Source organism: Neophocaena asiaeorientalis, unplaced genomic scaffold, assembly GCF_003031525.2.
Source record: "Neophocaena asiaeorientalis asiaeorientalis breed wild unplaced genomic scaffold, Neophocaena_asiaeorientalis_V1.1 scaffold268, whole genome shotgun sequence".
Taxonomy (NCBI): Eukaryota; Metazoa; Chordata; class Mammalia; order Artiodactyla; family Phocoenidae; genus Neophocaena; species Neophocaena asiaeorientalis.
In genome coordinates, this window is record NW_020173979.1 from 6,515,657 (window position 1) to 6,529,558 (window position 13,902).

A 13,902-nucleotide genomic window follows, 5' to 3' on the forward strand; every position below is an offset into this window, starting at 1 on the left:
TGGGATCCTCCCGGACCGGGGCACGAACCCGTGTCCCCTGCATCGGCAGGCGGACTCTCAACCACTGCGCCACCAGGGAAGCCCTCCTCTACCTCTTTGAATCTGAGTTTCACGAGCAATATTAATATCTCCCTCCAGGGCTCTGGTAAGAATAATGCTATACACTGAATTGTGTTCCCCCCAAATTCATATGTCAAAGCCCTAATGCCTAATGTGATGGTATTTGGAGAAGGGGCGTTTGGGAGGTAATCAGGGTTCGATGAGGTCATGAGGGTAGGGCCCTCATGATGGGATTAGTGACCTTATAAGAAGAGACACCAGCAGCTTGCTGTTTCTCTTTCTCTCTCTGTGCCCCATGAAGACACAGTGAGAAGTCAGGAAGAGGGGTCTCACCAGAACCCATCCATACTGACATCCTGACCTCAGACTTCCAGCCTCCAGAACTGTGGGAAAATAAATGTGTGTGTTGAAGCCACCCACTCTGTGGTATTTTGTTATGGCAGCCCCCAGCTGACTAAGATAGATTAAGTGCTAAAACCCTCATGATGATCTCTAGGACATTATTTGACCTAGAAATAGCTAATGAGTGTAATCCAGTTCTTTTCTATAATCTGAGGTAGTTTTTTTTTCCTTGAATTGCCAAGGAAAAGAGCGGGGCTGGGACAGTGAATAAACCACTCACAGTCCTCCTCCCAGACCAAACTTCTCAAAGACAGGGGTAGTGTTCGAGGACCCAGCCAAGCCACGGACACCCTGACACTGTGGCCTAATGCTGGCCCTCTGGCCCACAATGCAGGTGTTTTGGGACAGACGGAACTTATATGTCTGCAACTTATCGCCTCTTGCCAGCTGTAAGACCCTGGGCATGTTATTGGTCTTCTCTAAGCTGCAGATTCCTTATCTGTTTACAGGAGGATATTAACTGTGCTTGCCCATAGAACTGTTATGAGAATTAACTGAAATAACATATTCAGACTGCAGGCTAGCATGTAGTAAGCACTCATTAAACATAGGAAAGTATTAGTTATTAAAAAGAGTGGTAGGGACTTCCCTGGTGGTCCAGTGGTAAAGAACCCGCCTTCCAATGCAGGGGACGTGGGTTCAATCCCTGGTCAGGGAACAAAGATCCCACATGCCGCAGGGCAACTAAGCCCGTGCGCCACAACTACTGAGCTCACACGCCTCAACTAGAGAGCCCGCGTGCCGCAAACTACAGAGCCCTTGCGTTCTGGAGCCCGCGCGCCACAACTAGAGAGAGAAAACCCGCACACCACTGCTAGAGAGAAGCCCGTGCACCACGATGAAAGATTCCGCATGCCTCAACAAAGATCCCACATGCTGACGCAGCCAAAAAAATAAAAAATAAGATAAAATAAATATTATTTTAAAAATCTTAAATTTCTAAAAAGTTAAAAAAAAAAAAGTGGTAAATTACCAAAAAAAAAAACCCTCAACACATCAGAAAAGGTCAATGGGCTCCTTGAAAGCTACTGATCTGGCATCTCCCTATGTTGGGAATGAGGACTGGGGACCCTGGCATGCCTCTTCTCCTCCTGCAGAAACCAGGGAGACAGGAAATCTCCTCCACTTGGAAATACCGACAGCAGCGTATAAGCAGATGTACTGTGTGATATGTGTTATGAACAAAATAAACAGAGAGCCATTACAGAAGCTAATGCTGGGGAAGGGAGTCTGTGGATGGGGATGTCAGAAGCAAACCTCTCAGAGGACATGACCTGAAGGAAGAGACTGGAAGGGTGAGAAGGAGCCAGTTGTGCCAACAGACCAATAGAAAAGCTTCCTAGGCAGGGGAGCAGCAATTACAAAAGCCCCAAGGTGGAAAGGTGCGGGGCAGGCGAGGGGAGCATGATGTACGTACTCAGCACATCTGGAGCCTAGTGAATGAGAGCCTGCCATGAAGTGGGAGTGGCCAGCAGGGGCCTGATCACGTGTGACTGTGTGGGCTATGGAAAGAGCAATGGGACAAAATACACATAACATAAAACTTACCACTTTAACCATTTAAAAATATACAGCTCAGGGGCATTAAAGACATTCGTACTGTTGTGCAGCCATCACCACCATCCATCTCCAGAACTTTTTCATCTTCCCAAACTGAAACTATCCATTAACCAAGAACTCCCCACTGCCCCCAGCCACTGAAAGGCTTTCAATAAGAAGAAAGGTAGTAAGTCTGGCATCTTGAGATGCCAAATGAATGAACGGAAATGGAATGAAAATGGTGGATGAATCACTGCAATGCACAAGTAGGAGCCGGAAAACAGTAGGGAGGGTGGTGGTTTGGACAAGGAGTGGAGATGAAAGAAAATAGGTAGATCTGAGAAACACCAAGAGGCAACAGAGGCAAGACTCAGAGAGGCAAGACTGGCCATTCCCTCCTCCCTGTAGTTGTGTCTGTGGGTGTCCTGGGGCGGGGGAGGTACTCACAGCTGACCTGGGAGCCCAGCTTGTGCTCCCAGACGGCGTGCAGCTGTTGATACTCCTGCTGCGCGAGCTCCAAGCGCTGCTGCTTCACCTGGTAGATCTCCTTTTGTGCACTCAGGGCCTCCTGGGCCACCACCAGGTAATCCTTCAGCATGTGCTCCTGTTCCCGCCGCCATTGTACCCGGGGATCCTCAATCTGAGTGGTTTCTGGAACAGACCCCAGAGTCCCTAGGTTAGCACCTCACAAATGTCTGTTGAGTTGGTGGCCTGTAGAATCTACTACCAGAAAACAAAAAGCATAATAAGTAGAAAATCACAATAAATGTGAATGGGTTAAACTTACCTATTAAACAACAGAGACTCTTCCTTTGGATTAAGCAAACAAACACACACACACAAACACAAACCAGGATCAGTTTACAAACCTGAAGTCAGTCTGTCTGGGAACAGCCAGAGGAAGGGCCAGATATGAATTCTAATCTAGACAGAGAGGCTCAACAACATTATAGACGCTTAAGGTCATTAGTTTTGGCAAAGAGTAAAGGAAAGTAAAATAACTGATATTTCAGAGGATATGAAGAAATACTGTGTTGGAAATGTAAATGTAAATTAGAACAGCCTTACTAGAAGGTTATCTGACCATGAAAATCAAGAGCCTTAAAACGTTAATACCCTTTGTCCAATAATTTCTCCTGTAGTAATTTATTATAAAAAGCAATAAATTCAGGCAAAAATGCATTTGTACAAGACCATAATAATCATCAAGCACTTATTTAATGTTTACTTTATGCCAAGCACTATTCTAATTACTTTATATCTATTTACTCCTCCAATCCTTACATTAACCCTATAGGGAAGATTCTTTTATTACCCCCATTAAACAAAAGAGAAAACTGAGACATAAAGAGGTTAAGTGACTTGCTCAAGGTCACACAGGAAATAACTGCGCAAATAAGTATGCTATATTTACATAATACACTAAGACAGCCATTAAAAATAATGTCTTCGAAAAAAATTTTTAAAAAACCAGAAAGGTGCTTATGATATAAAAGTGAGTAGAAGTACTGGGTGGAAAACTGCATAAATAATTTTGTATTTACCAAAATACATATATACATTCTCAAAAAGATTAGGAGGAAACTTAACAAATTATCAACAGCAGATATGTCTTGATGGTAGGATGCCTTTTCTTCATTCTTTTTTTATTTTTTTAAATTATGTGTACAATAAATATGTATAGTGATAACATGGGAAAAAGTCAGAAGACAAAAAAATTTTTTAAAAAGGGTAGCTGGCGGCTGAGCAGATGTCAAAGAGGTCAAAACCAAGTCCAAGAATCAATGCCCGCTGACCGTCAACTCCTCAGTCATTTCCCAGTTGGTGGGTGGGGTAAGGGGCGACTAACACACCGGAAATTGTATAATCACAGCCATATGGTGAATCCAGCCTGTAGATAGGTTTTGCTTAGCCCAAAGAACTTTATTAATTTTGAACTGATTACTGGTATGTAAAAACAAGGAGATTTATACATTAAAATCCCGATGTCTGGTTTTTCTTGATCATTCAGAAGATCTGGCCACTGTGGGTCCAGTTTATCTGCTTCATTCATTTACGTCACGTGTGTGGCTCCCGAGGGCTTTGAGTCTGTACCTCCTTTTGCAGTCCCTTTAGCTCTCAATCCTCCTGAATAGGCCCCAATGAGTATTTCCAATGAAAGAAAGAAGAGACGGGAAGAATAATCCAAGAGATAGCAGGGCCACATTCTCTGCCTGCCAATAATCACTGTGTTACAATGGGCAGGCTGCTTGACCTCTGAGTCTACTTTTCTAATTATAAAAGAGGATACCGGGCCCTGCCTCACCGCTTCCCAGGAAGCTGTAGTGTACTTACACCCAGGTAAAGTAAACAAATGATGGTGAGAGTAAAGCCAAAACTATTCAATTCTTCAAGCTCTGCTCCTCCCTTTTTCAGGGAAAGAAAACAAGGTGTGAAGATGGCCGGCAGGGGCCCAAAAATTGCTTCCCACAAAGAAAGCTTTGCAACTCTTCAACGAAGTAAGATGGAGGAACACTTGCAAGAGAAGAAAAAAAAGCGGGAGGAGAGAATTTACAAAGCTGGGCTGAAAGACTGTGGGGTCCCATTTCCCATCAGCAGATGTGGCTTCCCTCAGGGTTAGGGACTCCTGGGTTCCCCTCAGGGGTCCCGCACTTCTGGCCGACACGGGCCACAGAAAAGAAAAGAAACATGGCCAGGGTGAAGATGTTTTTTAAAGTTTGTCATATTTTTAAAAATTTACATTTTGGGGGAAAATATTGAAAAATACAAAAAAAGAAAAATCTCACAATTCCACCATTGCAAATTCGTAAAGTAAGAAATGAGAGTTTAAATCTCTCCAATCCTACATCCTAGAGGTAACTGCCGTTAGGAGTCTCACACACTAACAGATATTGCCCTATGATTATATACAAACCTGTTTATACATACATATCTACACACACAAATTTATTTTTAATGTAAGGTGGCCCATGTCATGTACATTGGTCTGCAATTTGCTTTCATCTCCAAATGACATATCATGTTCATTTTCCCTTGTAGGTACATAAAGATTTACCTCAATTTTTAATTTATCCTTTTTTTTTCATTTGTACCACTGTTTTTACTTATTCATTTTTATTTTTTACTTACCTCAATCATTTAAATGGTTGCATAGTATTCCACAGTATGGTGCTAAGATTTATTTATGATAGGGCTTTAGTGGTCTCCCAGACCACTACCAGGAAACATCCGGATTGTTTTCAGTTCTTTTACTACCACAACCAATGCTGTAGTGAGGATTCTTAAAAACATACTTCTATGAACGTGTGCTATTATTAATTCTGTAGTGTAAAAAGAGGAATTCCTTAAAAGAGGAACTACTGGGTCAGTGGGTATACACATCTTAAATTTTAACAGACACTACCAACTTATCGTCCCAAAGGTTGTACCAATTTTTATCCTCACAGACAGCCTTATGAGACTGCCTTTCCCCCCAGACTCTCAGTAAAATTGCTTAAAAAAAAAAAAAAAAAAGGTTGGTACTTCATCCAGTACACTGGGTCCACTCAGCATATTATAATTAGCTATGGAGCTTCAAAAAACAAAAATAAAAACAAAAGCCTGAATTCTGCCCCCAGAACACTTAACATCAGAGTTTCCAAGAGTAGGGCCCAGGCATTGGCAGTTTTAAGCTTCGCCAGGTAACTGCTGTGCAGCCCATGTCCAAGAACCCCTGTTTGCATAGTAGAATCACTGGGGGAAATTTTTTAAATCCCGATGCTCAGACCCCACCCCTGGACCAATTAAATCAGGATCTCTGGGGGTGGGAAGGAGGCAGTGGTGACCCGCAAAGCTCCCCCAAATAATTTCAACGTATCACCGAAGGTTAGACCTGCTAAGAGGTGACAACACGGGTGGGCTGAGCAGTCACTGAAGGTGGCAGGCAAGGCTGGCAGGTGCGATGCTGGGCTCCAGATAGAATCACCTGCCAGAGGGCTAGGTGAAATGCTGGGTCCCTGACAACTGCCCTGGGGCACCCCTGGATGGATCCTCCCCATGGTGCTCTGGGTTTAATCTGAGAGTGGCGCCCTCCCTTTGGAGGCCGCGCTCCTTGGAGTATAAAAGCACGTGAGAGGCTTAATTGAAGGCTGGCTTGGCTACCATTTTTGGTGACCCAGGCTTTCTTCTGTAGCACAAACCAACACAGATAGATGGATGCACGGCAGACAAACACAACCCACAACCCCACACCAGAACACTGGTTTCCACCTGGTTGCATGTTGGAAATTACCCCAGAGATTTCCATTTAATTGGTCTGCAGTATTAAGTAGGCATCAATACACTGTTTAAATCACCTTTATTAAGGCGTAATTTAAATACAATGAAGCGCAATCATCTAAAGTGTAGACTTAGATATGTTTTGACAAACGCATACACCATAAACTACCACCTGTTATCAACGTGTAAATGGTTCCTTTACCCTGCAGTCCTGTGTCAGTCACTTCCACCCACTTCCTCCCTCCGGTTCTGTCTTAGAACTTCATGACAATGGAATCAAGCAGTATGTGCTCTTTGGATCTCACCTCCTTCACTTGGCATAAGGCTTTTGAGACTCATTTAGGTTGTTATCAGTCGTCCATTTTTTGTTATTGTGGAATAATAGTCTACTGCATGAATACAGCATAATTCACTTTTTGATAAACTTTTGGGTTGCTGTTTGAGATTATTATGAATAAGGCTGTAATGAACATGCATGCACAAGTCTTTGCAATGTCTGCATTTTGCTTAGGTACAACTATCTAGGGGTGGAACTGTTGGCTTGTATGTTAATTATATGTTGAGTTTTATAAGAAACTAAAAAACTGTTTTCCAAAATGGTTGTTCTGATTTACATCCTCACTAGTAGTGAATTAGAGTTCCAGTTCCTCCACCTCCTCACCAACCACTGGTACTGTCAATCCTTTTCATTTTAGTCATTACAGTGGGTGTATAGTCGTACCTCATTGTAGATTTAATTCCTATTTCCCTAATGACTGATTACGTAAAGCATATTTTTATGTGTTTATTGGCCACTTGTATGTCTTCTTTAGTGAAGTGTCTATTTAAATCTTTTGCTCATACTTTTTATTGCGTTGTTGGGCTTCTTACTATTAAGGTGTAAGGGTTCTTTTTATATTCTTGATACGGATCTGCTGTCAGATATATGTATTGCAAATATTTTCTCCTTATATGTAGCTTGCTTTTTCAGTTTCTTAATGGTCTTTTGAAGAGCAGAAGTTTTAATTCAATGAAGCCCAATTATTACTTTTTTCTTGTATGCTTAGTGCTTTCTGTGCCTTGTCCAAAAACCCTTTGCCTACCCGAAAATCTTGCAGATTTTCTCCTTAGTCTCCTTCTCGAAGTGTTCTAGTCTAGTCTTAGCTTTTTTTTTTTTTTTTTTTTTTTTACACGAACCTGTGTCCCCTGCATCAGCAGGCAGACTCTCAACCACTACGCCACCAGGGAAGCCCATAGTCTTAGCTTTTATGTTGAGGTCTGTGCTCCGTTCTGAATTTATTTTTACATATGGTGTGAGGCGGGGGTAGAAGTGGAGATATATTTTTTTCCACATGGATACCAGTTGTACTAACAACTCTTGAAAAGACTGTCCTTTGGGGACAGCTCCCTAGGTGGCTGTAAGGAGCTGTGCTAACTGCTGTTCATCCTGAACTGGTCACACTCGGAGGGATCCTCCCAAGCCCAGCCGCTTCTGCTGACGCTCCACTTCCTTAAGTCCACCTCACCAGAATAGGTAACTTTACACCTGGGCAGGTTCTTAGAGATGTCCTTGGCCAACTATTTTTGAGTTCTTGTTTTTATTAAAGCTAAACATGGACATAGTTTAATCATTCAGCATGTCACGAACTCAGCTACATACAACATCGTCCCTCTATCCCCTTCCCCCTCATGCCCCCTCTCCCCAAAATGCAGCTACTTCCAGTAAACATTTAGCCGATTGGGCGCAGCTATCATTGAGACCCAGTTCTTCAGCCTCCCCCAGGCTCCAAACCTCTACCTACAAACACACTCCACACTCACTCTCCATACAGCTCACACGTTCACCGCACTTCACACATCCCTCACCCCACCGCCTCTACCCATCACACGCCTGCTTTCTACGCGCACCACACGCGCACCCACATGACTAACACTATTGAATTCTCTAACGGCTTGAACAACAATTGTCTTAAAAACAGCTGAACATCTGGAGAACGTCCATCCTTGTTAGTATGGAAATGAATGCAAACGAAAAACAATGAAGTAACAGTTTAAACCTGTGACGAATTTATCGAAAAGTAACTAGCCCCATACTGACTGATGAAGGTATGAGAAAAATAGTACCCTTATTGCTGTGGCAATACAGATGGATACGATCTTTTAGAAATACTTATCAAACTAGGAAGAGGTACCACAAGTCTCACAAGTGTTCATAATCTTTCACTTAGCGATCCTACATTTGGAAATACAACTCCAGGAAAGTATCATAGAAGAAAAAAGCAATATGCATAAAGATTCTTCCCTAGTGTTATTTATTTATAACAAACAAATGGAAAGAACCCACAAGGTCAGCAATGGGGGGGTATTATGGTACACTCATTTTATGTGTTAAAATGTATCAATGCATCTATTTGATACATTAAAAATGACAAATATGAAGACTAGGCAGCATCTCTCAAATATTCATGACACAGTATGAAGAGAAAACAGCAGAACACACAACTTGATCACTGATTAAAACCATCTAATCATGCTGGATGTACACGGCAGTGGGAAAACTGAATACGGATAAATGAAATAATGAAAGAAGGTTATATCTTGGAAAGAGTTGTCCATATTTGCTGTTTCCAATGCCTCCCCTCCGTTGTTTTTTAGACTCACTCTAGTCAGGCTTCTGCCCCCAGTCCTTGTCCAAAGCTGCCCTCCAAGTCAGGGTCACCAGCGTCACAGGGGTTTGCTAAATCTATCGGTCAATTCTCAGTCCTCTTCGTACTTGATCTGTCAGAAGCATTTGACGGGGTTGACACCTCTCTCCTCGGTATGCCTCCTTCACACGGCTGCCAAGACGCTCTCGCTTTCCTTCTCACCTTTCCGATCACTCCCCAGAATCATGACTGGTTTTCCTCTTCTCTGTACCTTCTCCTGTCTGAGGACCCCATGGCTCATTCTTTGATTGTCTTCTCTCTGTCTTGACTTATTCCTTTGGTGATCCCATCCAGCTTCATGTCTTTAATACTCTCTATATGCCAACAACTCCCATATACACATCTTCAGCCCAGATCTCTTCCAAACACCATATTCCTACATCAAACTGACCAGCGACATCTTCTCTCAGGTGTGTAACAGGCATGGAAGATGCGACACATCCCAATGAACCCTTGGTCCTCCTTCCTAAACCCACTCCTCCTGCAGTTTTCTCCATCCAATAAATGGCAACTCCATCCTGCCAGCTGCTTAGGCCCAGAGAGGCTCATTTATCCCATTCTTTCACACCCCATGTGCAATCTATCAGGAAGGCTTGTTGGCTCTATCTTGAAAATACCTCCAGCTTCAGGCCACTTTTCACCACCTCTACCACTACGGCCTTGGTCTGGGGCACGGTCCTTTGTCACCTGGACTATTGTAATCATCTCTTACAAGTCTCCCTGCTTCTGCCCCTGTTCCACTAAGGTCTATTCTCAGCAAAGCAGCCAGAGTGACCCTTTTAAGACATAAAACAGGTCACGCCACTCATCTGCTTAAAATTTTCCAATGGCTCCCACTGTGTTGAATAAAAGCCTGAACCCTTCAGGTGGACCACTGCCCACACCCTGCTGGCCTGATACCCTTCTCCCCACTTCCTCACAAATTCTGCTATATGCACACCTGCGTCCTTGCCATCCCTCAAGCAAGCTAAATGTGATCACGCGGTGGAGTTTTTGTTCGATCAGCTCTCTCTACTTGAAACGCTCTCCCCACCTCCTTCAAGTCTTAGCTCAAATCTCATTTTCTCGACAAGGTCTTCTTCCTGAAGACCTTTACCACTATCCCTGCCCGCCACCCACAAAGGCACCCCAGCACACCTCAGCCCCATGCTCTGCTTCCCCTTTTCCCGTAACACTGATCATTGTCTAATATACTACATAATCTGCTTACTAATTCTGTTTAGTTTCTGTTTCTCCTGCCAAAATGAAAGCTCTGTAAGGATAAGGATCATTGCCATTTTGAACTCTCACGTACCCCACGCTCCCAGAACAGTGCCTAGAACACTAGGCACTAGGAGGTCAATAAATATTTGCTGAATGAATGAACGCTGGATGGCGGATTTAATTTGTTGCTCAATTCTATTGTGTCTAGAACTCTTAAGAGAGTAATTTCAGTCAGTGGACACACAGAGGATTGGTCTGAGCCCACAGCTCTGAGTGCTTGGGCCTCGATGGTCACACACATACCGCATCTGTATCACTGGCTCCGTCCGCGGAGGTGGTACCCTCTGTCCAATGAGAGCACCTTCCAGCCAAAAGAAAACCAGTAGCCCGATAGCTGGTAAAACTAGCAGAGAGAATTCTTCCTACTGTGTTTCTCATCTACTCGCCTCCCAACACGTACCCCCATTTCTGCCATCATCCCCTCCAGAATAAACTCTACCACTGCATGATATACTCCGTCCTTCTATCTGTCCAGCAACTCCCAGAAGCACCTGAAAATCTCACTCCCACCATCAGATTTTAATGAGGGGGATACACTCAGCAATTACAAACAGGAAAGGACTGATTAGGGGTCCCGTACATCAGTGTTTAACCCAGCATACCGTGCAGCCCTCCAAGCATTAACCTCACTCCCCATACATACTCGATTAGTCATATTTACTTCTCATTATCCCGTATGCCATCGTGAATGCTAATAAAAACCTCGGCTACCACCAACAATGCAATTAATGCCATTAGCTGTCTCTCAGAAACTCTCCTATGCTTTGGCGCCAACAACCGTCTGCTCATTCACCCACTTGGTCGTGTGTTCATGCACGTATGCCCTTTTCTATGTAGCAAAGGTCAAGTGCACACCTACTATGTGCCTTACCAGGCAAAGGCCTGGGACTGGACAGATGAATTAGACATTGTCCTGTCCTAGAAGAGCTAGTCTCAGTAGATGAATGGTTATACTACAGAGCGATGAGGGGCACAGCAGAGGTATGACCAGGTGCTACTGAAACCCAGAGGAGGAGGTGGATGGAGAAGCCCGACTCCACTCCCAGCACCAGTTCAAATCCCAGCTCTGCCATGTTTTGACTCTGAGCGTGGAGCAGTCGATTTCTACCTCTGAGTCCCATTTAGAAGGTGGGGATAATCACCCTAGCATGCCACAGGGAAGCTGGGATGATTGAATGAGTGATGTCTCTCCAGTTCCTCTCCCAGCACAGAGTACGCACTCAGGAAACAGGGACCCCTGGGATTTGGTGCCCTAATCTCAACCTTCAGAAACATGCCTTTGCATCCCATTTTCCTCTTGCCTGAAAGGACAAAAAGGAACCCCACAGTTCAGAAGGTGGAGAGCGAGACAGAAACATCCTCTTTCCTCTGTACACATGAACAAATGGGGCAGCGAATTTCCGAGGACAGGAATAGTCTTGGCCGAGAAGGTGCGTGATGGATGAGGCCCAAATACACATCAACTCTCCCCAGCTGGGGTACCTCGACCTGGGTTCTCCCACCTGTCAGACAACATGCTTCTGCCCGTATCAACCTATGCCTCCATCATAGTCAGAGAGACAAAGACACTAAGAATCTTCACTCTGGGTCAGGATACCTGGAGCGCAGATACGACGTGAGGGTGGGCTGAACGGTATGATGGGCTAGAGGCACATACACTCAGACGACTCCATGACAGACACATATGTGTGCATGCTGGCTGCTGGGGACCTGCTTTGGGGGCAGTGACTGCTCCAAAATGGTCTGGCAATGGCAAGGACACATCTACCTTATATGAAAAAAATCTGTATGCATGGAAATCAATATATGTAAAAAAAAAAAAAAAAGAATCTATGTACATATGCACATAAACACACAGGACTGGGAAATTTCTGGAGTGATACACAAGAAATTGATAGCAGTGGTTGCCTCTGTAAAATCGGGGAGATGGGTTGTGAGAGGTGGAGTTTTAGATTCTATTTAAAATCCTTCTGAACTGTTATTTATATATGAGCATACATTATCTATCTATATCTACATTGACATCTCTGTCTAACTCTACGTGAAACAAAACACAATCTGGCTTCATGAGTCCCTGCTGGTAGCTCTTCCAGACTTGGGGGGCTGGGCAGGAGGCAGAGGGGATGGGAAGGGAGGACGGCCAGGAACTTACTGGTGTTGTGGTCTATGAAGTAATCTCCAACCTGTGGGTCGTACGCCTCTTCCCATCCCAGCGGCAACTCATCACTAATGCAGTCAGCAAAGGTGAGCGGTTTGGTGTACCTGGCAAGGGAGAGGAGAAACAGACTCCGTCAGCCTATGGTCCCCAAGACCCCGCAACACGTAGGTGCTCTCAACCTCCCTGCTCCTCTGCGCTGGCCCACCAGATCTAGAAGCTTTGCACTGTGACACCAGCTCTGCTGTCCCCGGGGAAGATGAATGCATAACTGGAGCAGCGGGATGGGAGCACCTGGGAGGGAGGTGGGGAATGTGCTCGGCTCCCAACTTTGCCACAAACTGGGCAGTGATTTGAGCAAGTCACCTGCTTTCTCTGGGCCTCTGTTCCTGCACCTCTCAGTGAGGGGGGTCACAGGTAAGGGCTCGAGGGTCAAGTCTTACTTCTGGACTCGAACTCCAGCCCTCTCTGGCTGCTCCTCCTGCAGTTCACTTGTCCACCACAGCCCCACCCCCCCGCCGGCTCTAGCCCATGCCTGTCCTACCTACTTCCCCTCTGGAAAGCTAGCTTACTGCAGCATCTAGAATAGCAGATGTTCCCTCCTTGTGAGTTTGGCCGTATTTCTTTGCTTCCTGGGCCGATTCCCAAATGCCTGTACCCACTGCTGTCCTTCCCTGCAAAATCCAGGCCAAACTGATCTTTTAGCGATAACCACCCTCTAAGTCACCATATTGTGGGGAGTGAGGTGGTGGTAATCACCCAGTCTTGGTGGCTAAGTCAGATGGACAGACAGACAAATCATCCAGCTAAACACACACAGGTTTTTCAAGGCTGGAAAACACCATAAACCCTTGGTCAAGCACTTTAGCCAGCGTGCAGGGAGCCGGGAACCTAGGTACACAAAAGTCCGCCTGAGTGGCGCCCCCAGACGGCCCCTTTGGGTTTTCCCCATAGCTGTATCTGCCTAAAATACATATTCTAATACTCTCCCTCTCCTGTCTGCTCCCAATCCCCTCCCAGTTCTGGAAGCCCGGAAGGCTCTGCTTCAACACTCTTTAGACAGATTGGCAAAATGACGTACAATGGGACAGGAGGAAAGATGAGTGAGACGGGGTCTAGGATTCCTGATCAAGAACTTCCCTCCAAGCCGTACGAAATGACTCTCCCATCTTGTGCAATCCCCTTCCCTCTTAAACCCATTCCAAATCAAGCTTAAAGCAAAGTATGTGGGGGAAAAAGAAACACCGAAAGAGCCCCTGGTGGATTGACCTGGTGTATTCATGTACCACTATATATCCAGGGTCTGGTAGGCTAAGAAAAGTATCTATTGACTGAAGGAATGGATAGCCCCAAAGCTTCTGTTAGTCAGTAATTTACTGCTGTACTGTGGGAGACAAAGGATGAGGGCAGAGGCGTATATGATATGCAACAGACTAAGCCCTATCCAGTAAGGATTCAATAAGCATTACTTACCAGCTGTGTGAGTATGGCAACTTACTGTCGCTCTCTGAGCCTCAGTATTTTTATCTGAAATGTGGGGAT

General features: G+C 44.8%; 1 protein-coding gene across 2 annotated transcripts in view; it reads right to left on the reverse strand.

Annotated features, from left to right (window-relative positions):
- WWC1 (WW and C2 domain containing 1) overlaps positions 1 to 13,902 on the reverse strand; it is a 152,444-nt gene that overhangs the window by 62,583 nt on the left and 75,959 nt on the right. For both annotated transcript variants that reach the window (XR_003004270.1, XM_024753422.1), the window contains exons 2-3: positions 12,358 to 12,467; positions 2,449 to 2,652 (exon numbers count right to left, since the gene is read on the reverse strand). Coding sequence is in view for 1 of the 2 variants with exons in the window: in XM_024753422.1 (XP_024609190.1) it covers positions 2,449 to 2,652; positions 12,358 to 12,467 (314 nt within the window). In the remaining variant the exon portion in view is untranslated. The remainder of the gene's footprint in view (positions 1 to 2,448; positions 2,653 to 12,357; positions 12,468 to 13,902) is intronic.